The sequence below is a fragment of the Narcine bancroftii genome, chromosome 1, assembly GCF_036971445.1.
Source record: "Narcine bancroftii isolate sNarBan1 chromosome 1, sNarBan1.hap1, whole genome shotgun sequence".
NCBI lineage: Eukaryota > Metazoa > Chordata > Chondrichthyes > Torpediniformes > Narcinidae > Narcine > Narcine bancroftii.
This window is the reverse complement of record NC_091469.1, coordinates 121,857,282-121,883,203: the sequence shown is the minus strand read 5'-3', so window position 1 is coordinate 121,883,203 and position 25,922 is coordinate 121,857,282. Positions and strand designations below refer to the sequence as shown.

Sequence of the window (25,922 nt, the reverse complement as noted above, 5' to 3'; positions counted from 1 at the left end):
GCTTCTACAAAAGGATTTGAATGGGTTTTGAATGGCTTTTCACTTTTATGAAAATAGCCTTCAATAGTAGTGAATGGGTCTCTGCTTTAAGCCATTTCAGCTTCATAGGAATGCTCTAGTTTCGGAAAGTGGAGTATAACCATACAGGTGAAGGATATTGCCACAAGGGCAAAAGATAATCACAGTTAAAGCTCTACGATTGGCATAGAACTATGATGAAACATGAAGGAGGTTATATGATGCAGAGCAGGTGAATAATTCAAGTGTACCCAATAATCTTAGTGGGCATTATATGCCTAAGTAGGTAAATAAGTCAAGCAAAGAGAGAATATGAAGTAGAATGGTAATTAACATAGATTAGAACCCAAAGGCTATTTACCTGCCTGTAAATATTAATAAGAGAGTAGCTGAATGTAATTTAAGAAGTCAAGAGGACAAGGGCTGGAATATTTAATGTTTTGCAATATTCTTCAACAAAGAAAAGAATACTGCCATCATCTCAATGGAGATTACCCAGTAGGGGTAATGATATGATGAAAAATAATAAGGAGAAATGATGGTCTTCAAGTTCTAACTTGTTACGTCTGTTTAAGCCTTGTAGGTCAAATGCATCGTGGAAGAGCAGCACAAAGTTCTTGATGAATCTTTTATTTCTTATGCAGCTTTCGATAAGATTTCTGTTGTTTGAATCATCCAATACAATGACACCAATAGACTGATCTGAATAAACACAAAAGGCAAGGTCTTCTCAATCAGTGCCTTATAAACAACCTGACAGCACCAATGGTGTGCCCAGAGTGTCAGGACAATAAAGGCAGCCATAATAAGCCCCTGCAAAGATCCTATACTAAAAATAACCAAGATTTGATGAGAATAGCCAAGAGATGCTGGACGACTATAGCCCAGCACATCACAGGCATTGTTCTCCCATCCATTGAAGACATCCATGTAAGGTTCTGCCTTTAGAAGGCAGCTAACATCATAAAGGTCTCCCATCTCTTCTCACTGCTAACTTCAGGCAGAAGGTACAGAAAATTAATTTGGCAGGAACAGTTTTTTTCCCACAGCAATGTTAACCATAAACTACTGTAGGAACATGAAAGATCTATCTGGACTATTTTCCACACTAACAGCAACAGTAAATATTTATTTATCTATCCCCTAGTTCTCAGCCTTTTTTTCCCCCACTCACATACTACCTTACGTAATCCCTTTCTAACCACAGAACACTTATAGGATGCCATAGGGATTACATAAGGTGGTATGTGAGTGGAAAAAGAGATTGAGAACAATGTTCTCAGGGTACAATGTGGTAATCTATTGCACTTAAGTATCTGCATGGGTTCAGCAAGTAAGAATTTTGGTGCATTTGTATATTATACAGATGTATATGCATATTATACAAAACAGTGAACTTTCATTTCATATCACAAGTTCAAACATATTCTCAGAATTCTCAGAAGCTCCATCATATGAAGATCTTTGACTTGTCAAATGGCTGGTGGGTGGAAAGTGTACAGGAGATCCAGAAAATAGCTGATAACCATGTCATGCTTGGATTCTTCAGCACTACCTCAATGTCCAAGGTTCACCCTGCTTACAGCTCAGAATGAAGGACGTTTTATCAGGGACAGGGAGGCAACCAGTGGTCCCTGCAATGAGAAATTGAAATAATTAAAATTCCTAGAAAGTTGTGTATGTTCAATCAAAATGCTGTCCTTGATGTGAATGTCCAACATCTCAAGGCAAGCCTTGACATAATAGCAGACTAACAAATGCCCTCTGCTCTCTCGCTCTATCATTTCTCACTCTCCCACCTGTATCCATCTTTACCTCTTATCTGTTAGCTTGTGTTCCATCCCCTTCCCATCTTTACCCCTACTCCCCCACCCATCCCCCAGATTTTTGGCCTGTTTGAGGAAGAGCTCAGAACTAAAATATTGACTGCCTTTTCTTCCCTATCGATGCTGAGTGATCTGCTGAGATTTTCCAGCACTTTTGTGTACTGACAGAGTGCATCCTTGAGAACTGTGCAGAAGCTGAGAGATTTATCTAAATCAAATAAGTAAGTGGATCATCATGTTCAATCTCGAGAACCTCTACCAGTGCATTATTGGAGCTGCATTCATTTTATTGATTTTGATCACTGACAGTGACAAATAAAGCATCAGTTCAAGTTGGTTCTCTTCTGTTATTCACAAATGTTGTCTTCAGTTTGTTTGTGTGTCAGTTTCTATTTTCCATTTGTAAAGTCTAATGACAGTATACATTTATCAAGCAATAACATAACATAACATAACAATTACAGCACGGAAACAGGCCATTAGGCCCTTCTAGTCCGCACCGAACCAAACACCCCTTTCTAGTCCCACTTCCCTGCACAATGCCCATAACCCTCCATCTTCTTCTCATCCATATTCCTGTCCAACCTTTTCTTAAATAATACAATTGACTCCGCCGCCACTATTTCTCCCGGAAGCTCATTCCACACGGCTACCACTCTCTGAGTAAAGAAGTTCCCCCTCATGTTACCTCTAAACCTCTGCCCCTTAATTCTTAACTCATGTCCTCTTGTTTTAATCTTTCCTCGTCTTAACGGAAATAGTCTATCCACATCCACTCTGTCTATCCTTTTCATAATCTTAAATACTTCTATCAAATCCCCTCTCAACCTTCTACGCTCCAAAGAATAAAGACCTAATCTGTCCAATCTCTCCCTATACTCTAGATGCTTAAACCCAGGTAACATTCTGGTAAACCTTCTCTGCACTCTCTCCACTCTGTTTATATCCTTCCTATAATTAGGCGACCAGAACTGCACACAGAACTCCAAATTAGGCCGCACCAACGTCTTATACAATCTCAACATCACCTCCCAACTCCTATATTCCATGCAATGATTGATAAAGGCCAGCATACTAAAAGCCTGGCAAATGTTTTCTGGCAATCCACCAAACAGTTCATAATTTGCTCACAAATTTTTCAAGACCAAGTAACACATAAAAAATGTTGCTTTGGGAATATTCATAAATAACACTGACAATGAACATTTTGCTTCCTGAACACTTTTGGGTGTATTTTAATGGATTTTGGGAGGCTGATCATAAAAATCATCTTTTGTGGCCACTAGGTAGGCGAACCAGCCCCGCTTGTTATCCACGTGGCGGGGCAGCTGGTCAAAATGGCGCCGTCACAGGTTTCCCCTTCTTCTCAGCACCGGGCTCAGAAGCCCCCACTGGGGGACCATGTGATGCCCGAGTGACATTGGCACCCCCCAGCACGGTTCACAACCAGATCCGGGCTGGGAGTATAAGTCCAGCCTGGCAGCCAGCAATAAAGCAGTTTTCTGCTCACTGAGCTCAACCTGTCTGGTTGTGTGTTCTTTCAGTAGCAGTGTAGCTGCCGCTTTGAAATTTCCTATCACGTACCATTTTTTAGATATAATCTATTTTTGTGATCTCCTGTCATATTTTAAGTCTACATCATGGATAAAAACCATGAAGCGCAACATGTCATTGAAAATTAATTTTCTGCATTCGCACTTTGACCTCTTCCCTACTGATCTTGGTGTAGTCAGCGACGAACACGGTGAAATGTTTCACCAAGACATTGCGACCATGGGAAAGCAGTATCAGGCCCACTGGAATCCATCAAAGCGGGCCGACTATTGTTGGACACTGACACAAGAGGCAGGAGATGCTGAGTACAAACGAAAATCAACAGCAAAACATTTTTGGATCAGTTGAACTCATGCAGCGTGTCAACACCATTAAACATGCTAAATTCAGTAAAAGTTAATTTAATGTTTCTCCAACTTCCTACGTGATGCAGCAAATCTGAAAGTATCGTTGTGTTCAGCTTGGAGTTGTCTATCATAACAAAATTGATCCCTTTACATTTCAGTATCAAAGGTAGGACAATTTCGACATATGCCTATTGCGAGATACAACCGTCGTCCAGAATGGAACACGGACGTATGTCGGGGAGTACCTGTACTTAATTATAACTATCCTTGCAGCTTTGGCCCTGTGCTAGAATAGTGGGCATTGTGGAAAATTTCACTGCATTGAAAATAATTGGCTAAAAATCTGATCAAATGTTTGAGTAGCCTTTATAAAACCAGAATAGGTTTTACAAGGCTTAATCAATGTTGGATTTTGTTCATGTGGGACAGGAAATTGCGTCCCACTTGAAATTGTGTCAAAAATTAAGAGAAGGGAGAGGCAAAATGGATTCTGTTGATAAGCAGTGAAGCTGCAGAACAGTGCATTGTTTGATAGTTGCACACACCGCTGAAAAGGGCAAATATGTATTTCGACATCTTCCTCCAAGTAGCAACACAATACTGACTCTGATCAAAAGTGATGAAAACCTAGAGGAGGATGCATTAGAAGGTGACATACTTTCATAAACTTTGCAAGAAAAGACAGATAGGGTGTCTTAATAATGTCACAGACTGGGCAGAAGGCCCAAGATGGCATTCCATGAAGGTTGTATACATGTATCAAATTTACTGTTCACAGTAATGAATACCCTTTTCAGTGTATCTTATGCACACTTGTAAAGCACACCTTTAAGATGCAAAATACAATTGAAAATGTTGCCATGCTTGCACCTTCCAAAGGCACTGTGACCTTCTGGTCACTGTAAAACAATCTAATTGCAGGGTATGTAATCTGATGCTTGGGTGGTTATGTAGGTTGTCTGTCATTGTGCAATTGTTTCTGAGGTCTTACAGCTTTCCAGAACTACTTAGCTTTTGTAAAACAAAATAACACAGAAGCACTGGATAAGAGTAAGCCATTTAGCCTCTTGAGACTAAGAAAAAAAATCTGACATTAATCTTGCCTGCTCATTGACTTTTGGATGTCCCAAAGCACTTTCTACTCAATTAAGTATCTTTTAAGGTGTAATTGTTGTGATGTAATTCCACATTCAATTAGACGAAGCCCCGTTGTATCAACTGAATTTATCCAGTTCCATTCGCCTTGACAATCACCTAACAAAATTCCATTAGTCTATTTTATCAATTCTATATTATTGCTAGATTTTGTTAAAAATGAGGCTTCCTGTTTTCTTTCCTAAATTACCTGAAAGTAAAAAAAAAGATTCATGCCCCTGGTTTTAAATTCCTCCACTAGAGGAAATATTTTCTCTATAATTACTCTATCACATTCTTAATCTTTGTAAATACACCCAGCAAAGCTTCCCACCGCAGGGAATACAATCCAAGCTTATGCAGCCCATCCTTTTAATTTAGTCTCTTAAGATCACTGGAATTGCATGCTCATGAATTTGGCCTGCTGTTCCTCCAAGACCAATACAGCTTTCCTGAGACACAAGAGACATCCTGAAATATAGAGGTAAAAAATAATCTGCTGGAGGAGCACAGTGGGTTGAGCAGCATCAGTCAGTGGGAGAGAAATAATTGGTGGCATTCTGGTTCGGGAGGTTTCATTACTGGACCCTTTAGCGTAGAATCAATTTCCACTGGATTTATGCAACTGTCCCTTTCACCAAATTAAAAGTGCTCAGATAATTGGAAATTCTGTAATTTGTTGCTTTTTTTCCACATCCCTACAAATTGCCAACTCAAATAATATGATGGTGTTCAATTCTACGTGATCTAACATTTACTAATTATCTATTGCGCAGAACATCTGGTTGTCCAAAGAGATGATCTTCACATCACTTCCCTATCAAACAGCCAAAGCTTTAACTGAATTATCAGATGTTTTTTATTCCTTCCTTACCATGCTGATTTTCTCTCTGATGATAAGCTCCAGTCAAAATCTTTCAAACTTTATAAAGCACATAATTAATTATATGATTTCTTCTTTCCATCTTTTTAAATGACTGGTCACTGTATCGCGGTGTGAAATGAAGAGTTGTAGTCGGGTTGAGTTCAAATGGAAAACAGTTTACTGTTGGGCCCACGCACTTTTTAAAACCCCAGACTCCCAGCCACCCCCATGCCACGCATAGCTGAAGGTGATGTAATCGCACTGCCCAAGACTTCCCGAACCGGTTCAGTTTCCTGACAGGTGAGCTGCCATATGGCACATGTGCAGAAACGGCTTCCAGAAGCACTAACGCCAGTGACTCTTTCCCTGCCTTCCTGCTGTGCTTGGGTGGTCTCCCTCGTTTGGTACTGCTACGTGCTTGTCCAGGTCTAGGTGTGCAGGTTTAAAGCGATCAGTTGTGAATGTCTCTGATCTCCCACCTATGTCCAGCACACAGGTTGTGCCATTATGTCGCAGTACTTTAAATGGACCTTCATAAAACCGTAGCAGGAGTGGTCCACGCACACCTCTACTCACAAACACCATTTCGCATCTTTTTAAGTCTCTCGGGATGAAGGATGTGATGCTATGTCGTGACATGGGAAACAGGGCTAGTTTGCTGAGTCGTTCCCACAATTTATTTCGGACTTCAGAAGGTGGCTCTTCTTGTCCTCGGGTTGCTGGTACAGATTCTCCAGGCGAGTGGATCCAATTCCGTCGATGATGAATGGAGATCCTCCTTGGGTGGCATCCATATACTAAGAAGTATCCAGGGTAGGTCATCTGCCCAATCTCATCCCTGGAGGCAGGCAATCAATGCAGCGTGTGGAATCTTTTGACCAGTCCCTTGGACTGCAGATGGTAGGCTGTCATGTAATGGAGCCGTGTTCCTAACAGTCAAGATAGCGTGTCCCATAGAGCAGAGGAAAATTGCGGATCTCTGTCAGAGGTGACATGGGAAGGAAGACAAAAATGAGACACCCAGGTGGATACGAGTGTCCTGGTGCAAGACTCAGTGGAGGAATCTGACAATGGGACCACTTCTGGCACCGAGTGAACCTGTCCACAATGGTGAACAGGTATTTCAACCCATGTGACACCGGGAGTGGGCTGACGATGTCGATGTGCACGTGGTCGAACTATAGTGGGCCTCTACAGTTATAGCTCGAGGTTATAACAACTCTCACACAAAGGAAGTGTAATCGACACTGAGTTTATTGAGTTGCAGCTCTGCCTTTTATAGCCACTAGGGTGTGGCTTGAGCAGAGCTGGCTGCCAATTAGCTGCCTTGGATACAAATGGCCTAGATTGGACCCCTTATTATCCACCAACAGCGATTGGTTGATTTGACTAGTATTACTGCAGTCTATGGGAGTGGGTCTCCCATCCCATGTGCTGCTTGCTTGATCACCGCATTCAATGGCCATTTTCTGGAGTGAGCTGTGGGCCACTACATGACACACCCCCCAGAACTGGCGAGTGGAATGTTGTCTTTTGGAAGCCGGTCCCTGCGCCTTGGGGTCGGTTGAGTGACCGGCTGGTTAAAGTCCAAGTGGGCTGGTTTCAGCCAGTTGACCTGTCGCTGATATCCAACATGCAGGTGGAGTTGTTGTGTCTGATGATGGGGTATGGCCCTTCATAAGCCGCTGGAGAGATGGCCGGTGAGCTGCGCATTGGACAAATATGTAGTGACAGTCTGCAAAGTTCTTTGGAACAAAGATGCTGACTTGCTCGTGGGCTCTGGGTTTAACTGGGGCCAGTGAGCCCAGGTGCTCGCGCAGTCGTGAAAAGGTGGTCACCAGGAGCTTCCCCAAATCCTCAAAAGGAGCCATGAATTCACCTGGGATGACTAGAGGTGTGTCATAGATCAACTCAGCAGAGGATGACTCAAGATCCTCCTTTGGGTCAGTACGAATGCCGAAAAGGACCCAAGGGAGTTCATCGGCCCATTTCAGTCCAGTGAGTCGGGCAATAAGGGGTGTCTTCAGGTGCAGTTGGTATGCTGTGGTGTGGTGGAGTTGGATCCTCAGGGCATTTGCTAGGACGGTTCCCCCATCAGATGTTAAGTGTTTGAGGACCCCAAAACATGCCAACCAGGTGTTTAGTAATGCACATGCCTCCATAGAGATTTCAGCCAGTGGCATCTCCTCTGGCCATTTAGTCATCCGGTTGAAAATAGTAAACAGATAACGTACACCCCTGGATATAGGTAGAAGGCCCACAATGTCTATATGTACGTGGCTGATCCGACGGCGTGCTGGTTCGCAGGGCTGTGGAGAGGCCTTAATGTGGGACTGGATCTTGGATGCCTGGCACTGAGTACATGTTTTGGCCCACTGAATAACCTCTTTATGGAGGCCATGCCAGGTGTACCTATTGGCCACCATTTTAACTGTAGTCTTGATAGAGGGGTGAGCCAAATTGTGGACCGAATCGAAAACTTACCTCCTCCATGTGGCCGGAATGATGGGGGTACAGTTTTCCTATCACAGAGTAGCGTATGGATACCTGGGTGATCTGGATATCCTCTAGTTGGAGGCTGGTGAGTGCTCTCCGGTACGCCGGAATGTCAGGGTCCACTTGCTGGAGGGGGGAGGCCTATGGGCTATCTGAGCACCACACAATGCCAAGTTCCTCCATCTTTCGAAACCTCTAGCCAGGTTGAGTTTCTCGGGGGAAGACACCATGCCCTGGCGTGGAGGGGAGGGCCCTCCGTAATGATCTGCTGTCTCACCCCGTGTTTGGGTTCCAGTGAGTTGTAATGGGGCGTAGTGATAGAGGGGAAATCCACAAATGCTCAAGTGAATTCATTGTCGGCAGTACTCACCAAGTGCAGGTTGGGGTCAGTAAGTTCAATTCCCTTGAGCGAGAGGGTTTGAAAAGTCTGGGCGTGTAACAGCCAATACCCCTTAATATCCTCTGTAATGAGTTGGCCCTGAGGAAATCAGCACCCAGTAATGGTTGTGGTACAGCCGCTACCGTTAACTTCCAAGTGAATTGTCTGTCCCCAAAGTGAAGGGAGATTGTATGGGTGCCATATGTCTTAATGTTGGAGTCATTTGCTGCTCGAAGTTCTCGGCAAACCTTCCCATTGTGAGTCTCAAGGCTGGACAGGGGAGAACGCTGTGGTGTGCCTCTGTGTCTACCTAGAAGTGACTGCCTGACAGGGATCCTCGGATGTGGAGAAAGATATGCAGTTATCTGGTCGTCACAGCCATCAACAATAGCCAGCCTTGGCGTTTCCATGGATCGCGCAGGGGGAGTGGCATCGACGGGCCTCAGAACCCCTCCACTGATGATAAAAACAGTACTGCTCACCGGTGAGGCTCATCGCTTGGGTGGTCAGTCGGCTGGTTGGTCGGTGGGCTTCTTGGCTGGGCATTGCTGACGAGGTGCCATCACCTGTTCGAGCATAATGCAGGCATCCCTCTTCGCTGCCCATAGCATGTCTGCTTGGGCAGCCACCTTTCTGAGGTTGGTGAAGTATTCTGTGATAAGCAGCCCAATCTCATCGTGCATCAGCCCCAAGAAGATATGCTGGAACAGCAGGCAAACGGTGTGGCCATCGCTGAGAGCGATGAGGGCTCTCATGAGGGCAGAAGGGGCCCTGTCACCCAAACTGTTGATGTGCAGCAGTTGGGCCAGGCACTCACTCTTCAAGAGTCTGAAAGTGTGGGTTAATAGCTCCTTTTTGGACACACACTTCCCTTGCTTCCCTTGATGATGCGGGCTGCAGTGTCCTGATCAAGGGTGCTGACTATGTGGTAGTAGGGCATGTCATTGGGCAGAGTTCTGGCAAATGGCGAACTGCACCTTTGCCTGCTGGAACCTCACCTGTGGTTGCAACATCCAGAAGCCTGGCAGCTTCAATGATATTGCATTGATTGTAGGTTGATCTTCCATCGTTGAGTCCAAAGCACCATTTGGACAAATCGGGGTCACCATGCTGAGGCATGGTTATAGCTTGAGGTTATAACAAGAAAGAAGACTCTCGCACGACACTGAATTTATTGAGATGCAGCTCTGGCCTTTTATCGTGTCACTGCCAGGTCATAGCTTGAGCGAAGCTGCCAACTTTCTTTCATAATTTCAACTTTTCTAATTACTTTGGCTCTTTTTGTAAGTTTTTTAAAGTTTCCCAGTCCTCTGTTTTTCCACCAATTTTTGCTTCCTTGTTTTCCCTCCCTTTTGCTCTCTTGTTTGCCACATTTGTGCCATTTTTTTCATTCATAATTTTCCTTTTTCTTGGAATATATCTATACTACACTTTCTTTATTTCTTGTAGAAATATCATCCAATTCTGCTCTGCCATTCTCCATCTAGCTCACTTTTCCAGTCAACCTGGGCCAGTTCTTCTCTCATAACACCATAATTTCCTTAGTTCCACTGAAATATTGACACAATATTGATGTGTGCATTTCCTGATTGGTGTTTTGTATTGAGTGTCTTTGTATTTGAATGTGTTTTAGACTTACTTCTTCGCTTTGGAAAGTAAGTTAGAAGGGCTCATCTTATGAGTATTCAAAGAAACCAATTTCAACAATTCTTCCACTCTTTCTCCCAGTCTCTTTCTCATTGTCTCTTTCTCCCAATCTCAAACACCTCAATTTTGCAACCAATTGAATTTTGATGCAAGTTGACCAAAAGCCTCCCTGCAAAATGTACTTTACTCCCAATAGTTAAACTGTTGATGAATTTACTAAAATCCTTTAGTTGTTCAGGTATGACCCGTCAAAAAAGTATCCACGATGGTTATTTGTAAATCAATGGAGAGACGGCGTTCCCAAAATAGGTCCACTTCTATAATTTCAATTCTGGTTGTTGTCATCAAGAGTGCCATAAAATAACATAAATCTTTCGATTCTGTTTGTCAATTGGTTAAGAACTTCAGCTGAGAGCTGTGAGGAACTACTTGGCACACCTTACTCCCAAGAAGTAAAGGCAAATGTTCAGTTACATTCATCCGGCAAGTATGCTCATATTGGATAGCTCATAAGGAGATCATGACAAGTGAAATTCAGGGCAGTTGTACACACTAAAGTGTGTACTATCACTATTTTTCTAGCTCCTTTCTTCTCCATCAACATATCTTAGTACAGTTGGGTACATTGGCAAGTGACTGATTACTTAGCCTTTAGCTAATGCCTTCCAGAAGTTGTCTTTCTGTTTCATGGTTTGTTCAGCAACTATATAATAGACATCTGTTCTTACCATGGTGGGAAGACCAAAGCGAGTTTGTGGGTGTTGTACCAGCCACCTCGATATTCCACATTTGCCAGTCCAGTGTCATATACCAGGAATAGTGGTTAATAATTGGAATAAAAACCTCGTGATGAAAAGTGCTTCTCTATTAGACCGACACCTAGATCCAAGAACACAATCAGAGATTGATCTCAGCTGTTGCCTAAATATCTGCAGCCACAAATCTCAACCACAAATCTCTCTCAAAGTTTAGTCCTAGAACCTGGACAAGGACTGGAGCAAAAGCTTTTCTTGATTTTTCAGGTATTCTGAATTATAGAAGGAAATGCTTCTTAAACATGTATTCTATGTTGAAACTATGCCATTTGTGGATGGGAGATAGTAACACTGTGGAATAGATTGCCCCAGCTCCAGTAGGATATGAGTGTGCGACCTCTGTTCATCAATGTGACTTGGAAATGATCTCTACCCATGGTCTCAGTAGTGGAGAGGGTCAAGAACTTCAAATTCCTGGGTGTCAACATCTCTGAGGATCTGTCCTGCAGGCTCCACATTGACTCAATGACAAAGAAAGCTCGCCAGTGGCTAATAATTTGTGAGGTGTCTGAGGAAATTCAGTATGTCACCGAAGGCTCTCGTAAGCTTCTACAGGTGTACTGTGCAGAGCCTTCTAGCTGGTTGCATCACTGCCTGGAATAGAGGCACCAACTCTCAGGACAAGAATAAACTCCAGAGGGATGTTAACTTGGCCTGCGACATCTCAGGCACCAGGTTTCACTCCATCAAGGACATCTGTTATGTCTGTGGTGGTATGTCACCAAGGCCTCAAAGCCTAGCTGTATACCAGTCTATTAAAACTAGTGTTTTACCTGCACTCTGCCTCGTGTGGTTTGATGCTAGAAGCCTACAATGTCCTTGGTTGTACCATCGGAGGTTTTAATAAACACTCAGAGAAGCTTGTAAGTTTACAGCTCAAACTTTACTCACATCTCAGGCTGCAGTTCATGTATGAATACATTGTTGCACTGAGCATGCTCACCACTCAAGTGTGATGTGGCTCTTGCAGTCTTGCAGTGCTCCTGCTCCAGCATAAAATAGTCCAAAATTTCCACTGTATAGAACATCTATATGAGGGTGGTTTCTTAAAAAAAGCAGCCTCTATCCTCAAAGACCCCCACCACCCAGGCCATGCCCTCTTCTCTCTAGCAGAGAGAAGAGGTACAGGAGCCTAAAGATGAGCACTCAGCAGTACAAGGACAGCTTCTTCCCTGTGGGCATCAGATTCCTGAATAATCAATGAACCAAAGACACTGCCTTACTTTTCGTGGATTATTATTTTAATTTTTTTATAGTAATGTTGTAAGATGATTACAATAAGAATGTTTACACTATAATACTGCCGAAAAACACCCAATTTCATGACTCATTCATGACAATAAATCCTGATTCAGATTCTGATTGCCTGGTTTTAAGATTTGGGATTCAAGGTGGACTCTTAATGAAGGACTTGAGTCCAGTGATGTGGGTGGAGAAATATGGGAAAACAATCACAGAAGGAGGTGAGGACATTGCCGTGGTGGTGGTGGTGGTGGTGGGGATGGAAGACGAGCGATAGAATACAGTGTTAAAGTCCCCTCTACTTGATGTATCAAATCTGCAGATTTTATTGCTATTAGTTACTGATGTGTAGAAACCAGAGATACAAAATTACCCTTCCTCATCTGCTAAGTTCAATTACACATCATACAGTTTAAGAAGGTGCCGCCTTCAGGTGAAGAACCAGCAATGTAATTCAAAAAGCACAAATGAGTCGATCTTATATCCCGATACAAACTTTCAGTGGAAGTTGCAAAATGCTAATCAGAAGTGGAAGCCTTGATTTTATTGCCATCGTGTAGTGTGACAATATTTTGTTAATTTTCCTAGCTTGGTAAAATGGATACATGATTGGAGGCTTATTTATGGAAGTCGTTTTCATCTATGCACAAACTCAAAAGTGTGTTCTAATCTGTGATTCATATTCTTTCTGAGATCTATGCCTCAGGATCATTGCTCGATTGCAGTTGTAATGGTGTTAAGACAAGCGAGGCTTTTGTCTTTCTGTATCTAGCTACTTATTTGGATCTTCAAAGGCTCTCTGTTTAAAAAAAAATCTTTAAGAAGTTGGGCAATCAAAATGGAGCAGTATTTTCATAAATATAATCAAAACTGACGTGACACCTGAAACCAAAAGAAAAAAAAAACAAGAGAGAACTTAAAGAAAGAGTTAAACAAAAGCACCTGCAGATGCTGGGGTTGAGTGCAATACATGAAATGCTGGAGAAACCAGGTCACTCGTCATCCACAGGAATTGAAGAGCAATCAATATTTTGGACAAAGGCATGGGAACACTCCCCACAATCCTGTCTTAAAAATGCATTTTGTTGCTCCATCATCTTCATAACCCCTCCAGAAAGGCTAGTGGGAGTACTTTCAGCAAAAATTCTCCAGCTGTTCAAGTCAGTGCCTCATCATTGCCTCTCTTGGGCAATTACAGATGGACAATAAATTTCATGCCTCCAATACCCAGATCCTAAAAAAAAATAACAACAATAAAATAGATCTGCCACATGGAAATGCCTCCAGAATGAGACCAGAAAATTGTCTTGGAGATCACGGTAGAAAAAGGGCCAATTGTTCTAATTAATGTGACATAAATCATAAACCATTGATAAAAATGTTCTCCTGTCATTTTATTCCTTCCTTTGAGATACCTTTTTCAAGTTATTATACAGCTATTGAGCTTCACTATTAATAAAGACACTATTTCAAATAATTTTCTACTTAGAACATTGTTTTTATTTATTTTAATACCACAGAGCAAAAATGCTCCTGTTTCCACATGGCTCACGTCAAACTTTTTTTATTCATTACATCAATAAGATTTATTTGGCAATTTGTTTATACACAATCCCACATTTTTGAATTTACACTGTACATACAGTCATTTTACATTTGGCATGCCCTTTTACAAGTATTGACACAGCTTATGAGATTTAAGATTAACACACACTGTAGTTCCAGGGCACTGAAATCCCATTGATTGGTTGTGGCATACAAGCAAAATGCATCCCAGTTTTTTTGGACAACATTAACAGAAAAAAATAAGAAATTTGTACACAATTAGCTGACGCACATTAGCAAGCGTATAGAGTGGATGGCTGGGTGGGTTCCTTTTCCCAAAACTTTACAATGGATAGAAGTGTAGATTTAAATGTCAGGGACATCGCCAACATTAAGAACAGGAGAGTCAAATATGGTACTTTTTAATTAAGGTCATAAATATTCATAAACCCCTCACATCATCTACTTTGCATCTGTCCTATGTTACAAGTAGGTTATAGCTAAGTGCTTGTTATTCTTTAATATTACATCATTAAGAAGAATTCAAGGATTTCACATGTTAGCACCTCATCCATCATAGACTGCAAAATGGAACAATATTAATCAATTTCAGTCAAGGTTGAACTAAATCACAGCAGAACAAGGCTATGGCTGAAGGCAATAAACAACTTGACCTCTAGGTTTCGAGGTTACCATATATTATCCTTTAAAATGATAATATACTATCAAGTGTAATCGTAAAAATAATATTTTTTTATGAGTCCAAATGACAGTGGTGTCATCTCCATAAAAAGGCGTGGAGACAAACTGATGAATGGAAATAGATCCTTATGACTGAAAGAGATTGACTTCAAATTTCAGAGAGCTCCACATTTGAAATAAATTTGGAAGCATGCAAAATGATTTATTATTTGATCATGTGCACAGAGGGAAATCTAGTTTTTGATCTAATTTCTCCAGCAATTTCATCTTCAGATCTACTCCCTTAGATTCTTTAATGCACTGCATCACAGACTGATGGACTGATCATTCATTTTCACATTTTATTTCAGATTTTTTTATTTCAATGGTGCTACCACTGGATGGTGAACACTGAAAGTTATTAAAAGGGGAAAATAGATATACCTGTATTTCTTTCAAGTGTTAAGTTTAATGGCACAGTGTGGGTGTGTGGGTGTGTGGGTGTGTGGGTGGGTGGGTGGGTGGGTGTGTGGGTGGGTGATTGTGTTTGTGTGTGCGTCTATGTGCCTGTGCCCACATGTATGTGCATGCCTGTGTGTGATTGCAAGTTTGATTGTGTGTATGAGTGATATTGTGTGTATTTTGTGTGTGCATGTGTGTATGTGTGTATGTGTGTGTGCATGCACATGTGCACACATGTACATTCATTGTGTGTGTGTGCATTCAAATGTACATGCATGTGCGTATTGTGTGAACGTGTGATCATGTGTGTGATTGTATGCGTGTGATGTCATGTATGTGCATGTGCATGTATGTGTGCTTGCATGTTTGTATGTGTGTGTGATATTGTGCATGTTGTGTGTGTGTATATGTGTGTGATGTCATGTATGCATGTGTGCACAGGTATGTGTGTGTGCATATGTGTGTTTGTTTGTGTGTGTGTGTGTGTGTGTGTGTGTGTGTGTGTGTGTGTGTGTGTGTGTGTGTGTGAATAAATTTGTGAGCAAGCATAAATACGACTTTATATATGGTTAATCGAGTTTTGTTTATGTGTTTAAATGGACAATCAATCCCTCAAAATACTGCTTGTTAAAACCTTCATCAAAGAATATCATTAATGCAGTGAGAGTATTACAGAATCTTCGAACTGTTACGGAAAAGACAAAATATTTCAGCTCATTGAGTCTATACACCTCCTCATCAGTATCATTACTAGTTTTTATCATATCTTGCCAATTATTCTCTTCCCAGGTCTTTTTTAAAAGCTGTGACTAATTCTACTTCCACCATCCTTAAAGATAAAGAGTTCTAGATCAGAACTACTCTCTGCATAAAAATCTCCTCACATCCCTCTTGAAACCTGCAGCTTACTTTTAAATATGTAGCCCTTCTCCCCACCCCCCACTCCCTGACCCAAGCCCCTTGAGACTTGTAGTTTTTGGAACAGCTTCACTATTTTTTACCTTGCCCAAACTTATTATCTTGTACACCAGAGTCAAATCTCCTCTCAGCTGTTTTTGCTTTAAGGACAACATTCCTTAATGTGCTATAATCCTTCACCAAAGTGGAGGGGGGTTTGGGGAGGGGGCGGGTTTGGGGAGGGGGATATGCATTTTACTGGGAAAAATGGAGATTTTGAAGTACCTATAGCATAGTTATTATGAAAATGGGAACCTAAATGTAGCAATGCTCTGGAAGAAAATGTAAAAATATAATATTATATTCTGAATAATAGATAAATGAAAGGTAGTCCAAATGTTACAGTTTCATTCCAATTAATGAGATTCACCATCTTGCAAAGAGGGATGATCATCTGTAATCAGTTAAATTTGGATGCTTGTGCCATAATTGTGATTACATTCAGGAATACAATACAGTGTTGAATGTAGGAATGAGAAATAAAGTATATGAATGTATTTATTTACTGAAGCTGAATGATAGCATAAAATCTCAAAATGTATTTATTTTTCATGTTTCATTAGGTTATATGGGTTTAGAATGTCCTAATTTGGGGTTAGAGCAGGGTTATATTGCATTTGGAATATACTGCACATTAATTTAATAGAACTGCAGTGCTTGCATTTTCAGTTATCTAATGTATTACAATTTATAACAAATTGTTGTTAACCAGACCTCATGATCTCCACAGTTGTTACACAGCTGGTCTATTTTGTGTATGTTAATATTTGTACTACATCATATCCCCTTTCAACCTAAGGTTTAATAGACATAAAATACCTTTTCATCAATATACAAAAGTTACCAACCTTGTCAGAAAATGCGTCTCTAATGCCACACAAGAAGTTGCATGCCAATCTGTACTCAGAAGCTTGTAAAGTGACTGTGCTGAAGTACTTACATCAAACCTAAGATCAGTTTTACAGAGGCATTCTGATAAATAAATTCAGTTTTAGTTTGATCTACAGATCTACTCCCCTCCCTGTTATATTTGTAGAAAATTTCCTCATAAGACTAATAGGAGTATTACATGATTTTATCTACCGTATTTACAGAAAATTTGGCATAGAGCCTGCATAGGCAATATCGAGAACTCCCATATGATCTTCCATATTTAATAGTATTGGATTTAAGTTATAAGAATCTAACGAGGTTACATACAATTTATGATTAGTTTGTCTAATGGATATTTAGTAGATGTAGGTGTTTACTTCTTTATTATTGATGAATCTACAAATTGCATATACATCATGTGTTAGAATTCATAGGAACTGATTAATCTAAATGAATTTGTACACCACAATAATTTCATTGCTCATTTATTTTGTTTTAGTCCTTAAAGAGCTTTGTCTCTCTGGCCTACGAAATTCTGGCGATGGCCCTGGCAGAGATAGGTCAAAGTTCACAAATGTAGAGAAAGAACTGCAATGAATTTTCACATTTATATACTAGATTTACAAACACTTACACATATTTAAAACACTAAGACACAAGGTAGTTACAGATAAAATAGATTCATATTTTACACAGAGGCAGGAAAATATAGTACAATGCAGAATAATGCTAATTTTGCACTTAATTTTAGCATTTATCAGAAGACAACTCTATATCCCATAAGACTTGGGCCTGGTAATAAGAATGACAATTCACAGATTTAATTGGAATATTTTGATTGAACCTTCTGGATTTGGGAATCAAAATGGGAATTTGATATGTAAATCACAAAAGACTTTATATTAAAGGACTTTTCAAGATCTTTTTGGATGTCATGTCATTTCTCAGATCGCTCCTATTTTATCAAACAGGTTTAAAGCATTTTGTCTCCTTAAAGGATGTTAGAACTTGTGTATAATTTTTAAAGAAATTAAATCCCATGCACTACTCCTTTCCATCCTGCAACCTCTACCAACTAAAACATGAAGGGCACCAAAAGCATGAAAACAATCCCACCAGGAAGTTGCCCGAGCAACCACAAGCCATCCTGACTTGGAAATAAATCACTGTTTCTTTAACAGCACTGGGTCAAAATCCTTGAACATGCCTCCTAACAGTATTTTTTTGAAATTTTGGTATGGGTATACAAGGACTGCAGTTGTTCAAGAAACAACTCTTCTCTACTTTATCAAGGGCAATAGGGATTGGACAATTAAATGCTGGCTCATCTTACAAAGCCATTGTCCCTTGAATGCATAAAATATTGAATACAACCAGAAAATGAACCTGGAGCAGGGTCTGAAGGATATTCAAAATATAGAAAGATACCATAATGAAAGGGAGAATTACCAGTCATTGAAAAATAAACACTCATAGGTTAAAGTTTATACACATCTGAATTCTAGATCATCTTAAAGATGTATTCCATACACAATGGGAGAAAAAAACTTCCCAGTGAATTTGGGGCACATTTAAACTGTGCCTCAAAATATAGTCCTTGTGGGGAAGTGCACACTTGAGCTGAATTAATATTATATTGAGCTGGTCAAGGAATATCTGGTGGAACACAGCAGGTCAGGTAGCATCCATGGGTAAACATGGTCAGTCAACGTCTCAGGTCTGAACCCTTTATCTCGATTATCTTTGATATTGGGTGGCACGTTTAGCATAGCAGTTATTACAGCAGTTATCACCCACGTTCAAATCTGGTGCTTTCGGAATGGAGCTTGTGCATTCTTCCCTTGACTTGAGTGGGTTTTCTTTAGGTGCTCTGGTTTCCTTCCATCCTCCAAAATGTATGGGATTTGTAATTAAACTGCATAGGCTTGTTTCATGGGCTGGAAAGGCCTTATATTGTGTGGTATCGTTAAATAAAGGGTTCAGACCAAGATGATAACTGAATCTTGAGAAAGGGCTCAGGCCCAAAATGTTGACTGACCATTTCTACTTACAGATGCTATCTAACCTGCTGAGTTCTTCCAACTATTCTTTGTCTGCTCAAGATTTTGGCATCGGCAACTCTTGTGGTTCTCCATTATATTGAGCCAATTTGTTGCCATGTTTATTTTGTCCACTGGAGGTCAGGCAAATCTTTGCCTCCAAAATGATCTCCAGCCAGAGGTGCTAAATACACTGCACACTTCCTCCAAATTCACTACATTGGAGGGACGTAAAATTCACTAACTTAACTACTGGCCATCAGACTCCATTTTCAATTAAATAATTTTTAAAAATCCAAACCATTTTCTGAACAAAACCCCAGATGCACATCTCGATCAGGTTAATAAATTACAGGGCAGAAGAGCTGAAAGAGAAGAAGTATGTTTTTCATTGAAATAATCTTTGCAAAATGCCTAAGTCGATCCAAGTGAAGGAAACTGAGTATTCTGAAAACTGTAAAGTATTGAAAATTCATGTCCAGCTCTGCATTGTTGGGAATATTTTGCTGATGCATTGCCAGATGTTACTGATAGGTTCTTGATCTTGGAAACATTTTTGATACAGTCCCCTGCTGAGAGTCATAATGATCACATTTTTGCTGATAGTTGGCATCAACAATTACCTTGTATTTTGACTAAAGGAAGAGGTTAACAGGCAGGACTCACAGCCTCATGGTTTCACAGGAGACCACAGAAATGGTATCGGGCTGATGGCATGTCTAAACTCAATCAGGTTATTTTTTTTCTCTTTCCAATTACTTCATGAAAAAGGAGTAAAAGAAAAAAAAGAAATTGTTGAAAACACTCAACACGCCAGCCAAAATCAGTTGAAAGAGTAAGAGTTAATGTTTCAGATCATACACCCAGCATCAGGATGTTCAAAACTTCCACCTTACCTCAAACATCCACCCAGTGAGTTTTGAAGGGCTTTTCAATTTGCTCTTTTCTTTGGAAATGCATTTAACCATATAACCATATAACAATTTACAGGACGGAAACAGGCCACATCGGCCCTTCTAGTCCACACGGATTTAAGTGAAACTCCACTAGTTCCACCTACCCACTCCCATGCCCATAACCCTCCAATCCCCTCACATCCATGTACTCATCCAACCTCCTCTTAAATGTCAGAATTGACCCTACTGCAACTACTTCTTCTGGTAGATCATTCCACTCTTCCACCACTCTCTGAGTGAAGAAGCATCCTCTTATATTACTCCGAAATTTTGCCCCCTAACCTTTAACTTACGACCCCTTGTTCCAATCTCCCCTACCCTCAGGGGAAAGAGCCTATTCACATCTACTCTATCTATTCCCTTCATAATTTTAAATACCTCTATCAAATCCCCTCTTAACCTTCTACGCTCCAATGAATAAAGTCCCATTCTGCTCAATCTTTCTCCGTATTCAAGATACTGCAAACCAGGCAACATTTTTGTAAACCTTCTTTGCACCCTTTCTACCTTATTTATATCCTTCCTATAATTTGAAGATCAGAACTGCACACAATGTTCAAAGCCTTAAACAGTCTCAACATCACCTCCCAGCTCCTATATTCTATGCTATGATTTATAAAGACCAGCATACCAAAAGCCTTCTTCACCACCCTTTCTACATGGGAATCTACCTTTAAGGAGTGGTGAACCATTATTCCAAGATCCCTCTATTCCTCAGCATTCCTCAATGCCCTCCCCTTCACTGCATACATCCTATTTTGGTTATTTTTCCAAAAATGAAGCACCTCACACTTATCTACATTAAACTCCATCTGCCACCTTTCAGCCCACTTTTCCAAACAGTCCATGAAAACCCTCTTCACTATCCACAACTCCCCCTATTTTTGTATCATCCACATATTTACTCACCCAATTTACCACCCCATCATCCAAATCATTAATATAAATGATGAACAACAAAAGACCCAACACTGATCCCTGAGGCACACCGCTCATCACCGGCTTCCAACCTGACAGACGGTTGTCCACCGTGACTCTCTGGTGCCTATCTTCTAGCCACCTCTGAACCCATCTGACTATCTCTATATTAATCCCTAGAGATAAAATCTTCTTCACTAACCATCCATGCAGAACTTTATCAAAAGCCTTACTAAAATCCAAATAGACCACATCAACTGCTCTTCCTTCATCAACCTTTCTGGTCACCTCTTCAAAAAATTTTCCCCTCACAAACTCATGTTGGGTGTCCTTGATCAATCCCTGCCTATCCAGATATTTATACATATTATCCCTAAGAATTCCTTCCATTAGTTTCTCCACCACCGATGTCAAACTTACTGCCCTATAGTGGCTTGGCCTACACCGTTTTAAACAGCGGAACCACGTTTGCAGTGTTTTTACATTGTCAAATGCTCTGATGAAGTGTCTTTGACCTGAAACATTAACTCTGCTTTCTCTTTTCTCAGCTGCCCTGTCCTGCTGTGAATATGTCCAATATTTCTGTTTTTATTTCTGATTTCCGACATCTACAGTTCTTAAATTTTAATTTTAAATTGTTAAATTTAAATTTAGAAAGAGTGCAGAGAAGATTTACTAGGATGTTGCCCAGACTTCAGGAACTGGGTTTCAGGGAAAGGTTACACAGGTTAGGACTTTATTCCCTGGAGTGTAGAAGAATGAGGGGAGATTTGATGGAGGTATTTAAAATTATAAAGGGGATAGACAGAGTAAACCGAGATAGGCATTTTCCACTGAGGGTAGGAGAGATACAAACCAGAGGACATGAGTTAAGGGTGAAAGGATAAAATTTTAGAGGGAACTTCCTCACACAGAGAGTGGTGGGAGTGTGGAACGAGCTGCCAGCTGAAGTAGTGAATGCAGGCTCAATTTTAACATTTAAGAAGAATAGGTGGAAGATGTATGGAGGGCTACGGACTAAGTGCAGGTTAGTGGGACTAATCGGAAAAATGGTCTAGCACAGACTAGAAGGGCCAAAGGGGCCAGTTTCTGTGCTGTAATGTTCTATGGTTCTATACAGCGCAGCAACAGGTCATTCCTGACTGTGCTGCCAAAATACCCCAATTAACCTACAAGCCCCATATGTTTTGAAGGATGAGAGGAAACTGGAGTGCCCAGAGGAAAAACACATGAAGCTGGAGAAATTCAGCAGGTCAAACAGTGTCCCTTATTTAGCCAAGGTAAAAATACATAACTGACGTTTCGGGCTTGAGCCTTTCATCAAGGTATGAGAACATGTCAGCAGGCGTCCGAGCAAAGGAGCAAGGGTGGAGGTGTGGTCGCAAAAGCAGGAGGTGATAGGTGGAGAAGGGAGGGAGAAGACAGCAGCGATCAAGGGGAGGAGGAATGGCTGAGTGAAGGGAGGGAGAAGAACTGGAAAGGGGAAGGGAAACCCATGAAGACATGGGAAGAACATATAAACTGCTTACCGACAGTGCCAGATTTGAATCCGTGTTGCTGGCCCTGTTATTGCATTGCGCTAACTTCTTCGCTGATCATTAAAAAAGATGCTTGATGAAAGGCAGATATGATGCTGAATATTCCGTCGATGAGAAACCTCCAACCACCAAGCTGTAAGGTGTATTCTGTAGTCTTGTCATATTTTTAAAAGTAATAATGTCTTTGATAAGCACCTTGAGGAATTTTAGTTTGTAAAATATGCTCTATAAATGTGTCTTCTTGGACTGAGTGGAAAGATAATCATCAATGAGAAGAGTTAACCTCCCCAGACTGTTTATTTAAAATGGCATGAACACTGTGCTGTTAGTGGGGGTGGGGGGTGGATGGTGGAGAGTGATTTCCATTTGCTAATTTGAGTAGAAAATCGGACTGCTTTAATCTCACATTTACTTTTCGATTGTGACCAAGGAAAAATATTACACCAAAAGAGAAAGTCCAAAACGACACCTAGTTGTGTAGCTCACCCTGGCCACCAGAAGAAATCATTTGGTAAAGGGTAGAGTATAGCCAGAAATTTCCACACTGATGTCTCTGCTCCAAACTAACTGTCAGATGCAGGCGAGGAATGCAGGAGTCGCTCCAAGGAAATTCCGAGACTTTGTCGGACCATTCACTGCATACTATGAGGGAAATACTTCCGAGCACTGGGGTCATTATGAAGTTGAATGACAGTTTTGGTGTTGGTATTCAGCTCCTCGTTTGCAAATTCAAGTAAAACATTTTATAAATAATTGAAACTACAAGAGGCACAATACATATTTTATAGACAAACATGCGGTCAAAGGCCGTTTAGGTTTCAAATGAGTAGGGTTTTGATCACACACTTAAAGTCTAAAGTTCTAATTATTATTTTGATTTTAGAAAATAATTGAGGAAGATCTCCAAAATAGTAATAGCTGAATTTTGCACTCTGCTTCTGAAATTTGCTTCCATTCACTTCAGTTTCCAGAGGTTGAGTACAACCACCCAATGATACAATTCTATGTAATTATTTTGATGCAAGGAAAAATACACAATAAGATCCTACACTAGATAAAGGTAAATAATGTAATTAATTAAATGTATATTTGCTTGAAATCATTTTAGTGCATTTACAGTTTAAAAATGTCAAAATTTGCTAAATTTGTACTGGCGATTATGCAGTGGCCACCTTGTAATTTCTCAAAAACTGTAAATTAATTTCTTTGATCAAATATTTGATGTTTTGTATCTTTGTCAGTAAACATGCTTGGACAGTGGATAAATGTAATAAGGGAGTATAAGTGGAACTGCACAAGTCCACACTTCATTCCATTGAGACACTGCTTAAGATAAACTACCTGCTCATTCATCATTACCTCAAGTGAAATCTACAACCATGGGATAGAATGCAGTCTGGAGCGACAAAAAACAATCAAAAAGGTTTATAGATGGTGACTGAGGTCAGCATTCTCATTAGAAGCTTATCTCTTCCTATCCAAAAAAAATGCTTTGAAAACATAATTAAAAATGCAACATTGATTAACTTAAAGGAACTGAGTTCTTTCACGTTGTATAAACACCTTGTTAGGATAAATTATGTGACGTTGTTTGCTGTCATCATTGCCCCATGACTTTTCTAATATGACAGAATTGACAATTCAATGTAACAAAAGAATTTAAATTGGCTTTGAAATATTGAAGACAGGATAAATGGTTACACAGCCCCCTGTCTGTTCCCTCCTGGTTTCTCAGCCATAAAAATAATTGTATGCTACAGTCTTATAAACACATGATTTTAAATTAAGTCAGACTGAATGTAGTCTAGAAAGCAAACTGTTAATAGGCTGGAACCTTCGGGAAAAGCAAAGAGTAAGTACTGGACAGCAACAATACATTGTCTAATTAACAGAGATCTTATTATCCAAACATTTCACTGATATTGGGCACCAAAAAAATCCAATGGAAGGCTTTACCAATCACATGAGCACCTGGTTTCTTGTGTCAGGAAGTCGGAGTCCCACGAGGCCTCCGCAGACTAGGACAGTGGATGCTAACATAATCGGGATCGATTTGGTTATACCGACCAAAGAACCAAAAATGAGATTTCCAAGTACAGTCGCAGCTTTGCACAGGGCATTCAAAAATCCAAATCCAGTTGCTCTGTTGAAAAATAAAGAGTATTATTTCAGATAATGAGTAGCTGATGGAAATGAATTTATATCCTTTTTTTCTCTTCCTCATAGACAACAAAATGCACCTGCCTGCAAGTAAATTAGTATTATTTTCTCTAAAATATATTCTTAAGAAATGTGTCGCAGACACGTAATACACTATCAAGAGGCTGTTCTGCAACATTCTACTTTTTTTTAAAGAAAAATGTAGACTTATGACACCAGAGTTAAATTAATGCCTCGAAAGAGAGTTTTTGATCAAATGGTGAGATTTTAATTTTAAACAACCTACTGGTTGCTCTATTTTGATGCCTGTGGTTTACATATTATATGGCACAAAAATAGATCTGAAAACAGTGGATTTAATTTTCATATCTGGTGCATTTGATAGTTAGTGGACAATGCCATTGGCTACCAGCCTGACAACAACAGAAAACACCCAGATCTTTTTCATGACTCGGCTTCACTTAAAACTTAAAAGGAAATTGCATGGTGGGAATTCAAGTGTAGGTTTACTTAAAGTAAACAGGCACCCTTAAAGCAATTTCAGTCTGTATTAAGTCCATTGCGTTTTTTTTTTCTGTATTATTTTCTGTGACAGGCTTTTATTGGAATACATCCCTTGTTCAGCAATAAGGCCTCTGCATAGTACAAGAGGATATGGAGGTATTGGAGAAAGATTCGTTCTCTGTCACTTATATTAAGTGTTGTAAAAAGTTAAATAAGTGGAGCTGAATCTCAGCATCAGACTGTAGCTTGCATGAGAGGGGGGGGTGGGGGGGTGGCTTGGGAGGAGGGAGGGGGGGGAGAAAAAGTCACTGTATATGTGTGAAAAAGAAAAAGTGTATATCATGGCTAACGTTATTTATGGTGTGAAAAATAAAAAATATAAAAAAAATAAAGACTGTAGCTTGCAGTTGCTACTCTGCTCCATAGTCAGCAATGAACCAACATCCTAACATTTGCTTCCTTGTTAATAGCCAATGCTCCAGCAGTCAGCCTACAAAGGAAGAAAATGGAATAAAACAATAGCTGACAAAATCTAATATCTCACTTAGATGGCATGGATGTGACATGACTTAAAATCCCTTTTTAGTCATGGCACCATTTGTCAGTTTACTTCCTCCAACTTCACACCCAATCTTACTCAGCAGAGATACTTCCTTACAACTCCAAAGGTTTCTCTTCAATTCAAACTGCACCAACTTATTCCTTCATTCTCAAAATTTGTTTACATAACCGGTGTTGTCTGTAGGAGTTTGCCACGTATGCATGGGATTCCTCCGGGTGCTCCAGTTTCCTCCCACCCTGTAGAGCGTACAGGAGTTTAGGTTAATTGGATATTTGGGCTTGTGGGCCAGGAGAGCCTATTACCATGCTGTATGTCCAAACATTAAAAAAAAATTACAATTAAAAAAAATAATTTAAGTTTTAGAAGAGGCAAATGGTATTTTACATGGTAATAGTTAGAAAACG

The 25,922-nt window shown here is 40.3% G+C and overlaps 1 protein-coding gene across 3 annotated transcripts in view; it reads right to left on the bottom strand.

The window, feature by feature from the left end:
* Positions 1 to 664: 664 nt before the first annotated feature.
* Positions 665 to 25,922, bottom strand: part of sv2ca (synaptic vesicle glycoprotein 2Ca) — a 226,386-nt gene continuing 201,128 nt past the window's right edge. For all 3 annotated transcript variants that reach the window (XM_069937707.1, XM_069937726.1, XM_069937715.1), the window contains 2 exons: positions 24,264 to 24,435; positions 665 to 1,652 (listed from right to left, as the gene is read on the bottom strand). In XM_069937707.1, the coding sequence (XP_069793808.1) occupies positions 1,605 to 1,652; positions 24,264 to 24,435 (220 nt within the window). In that variant the 3' untranslated portion in view covers positions 665 to 1,604. The remainder of the gene's footprint in view (positions 1,653 to 24,263; positions 24,436 to 25,922) is intronic.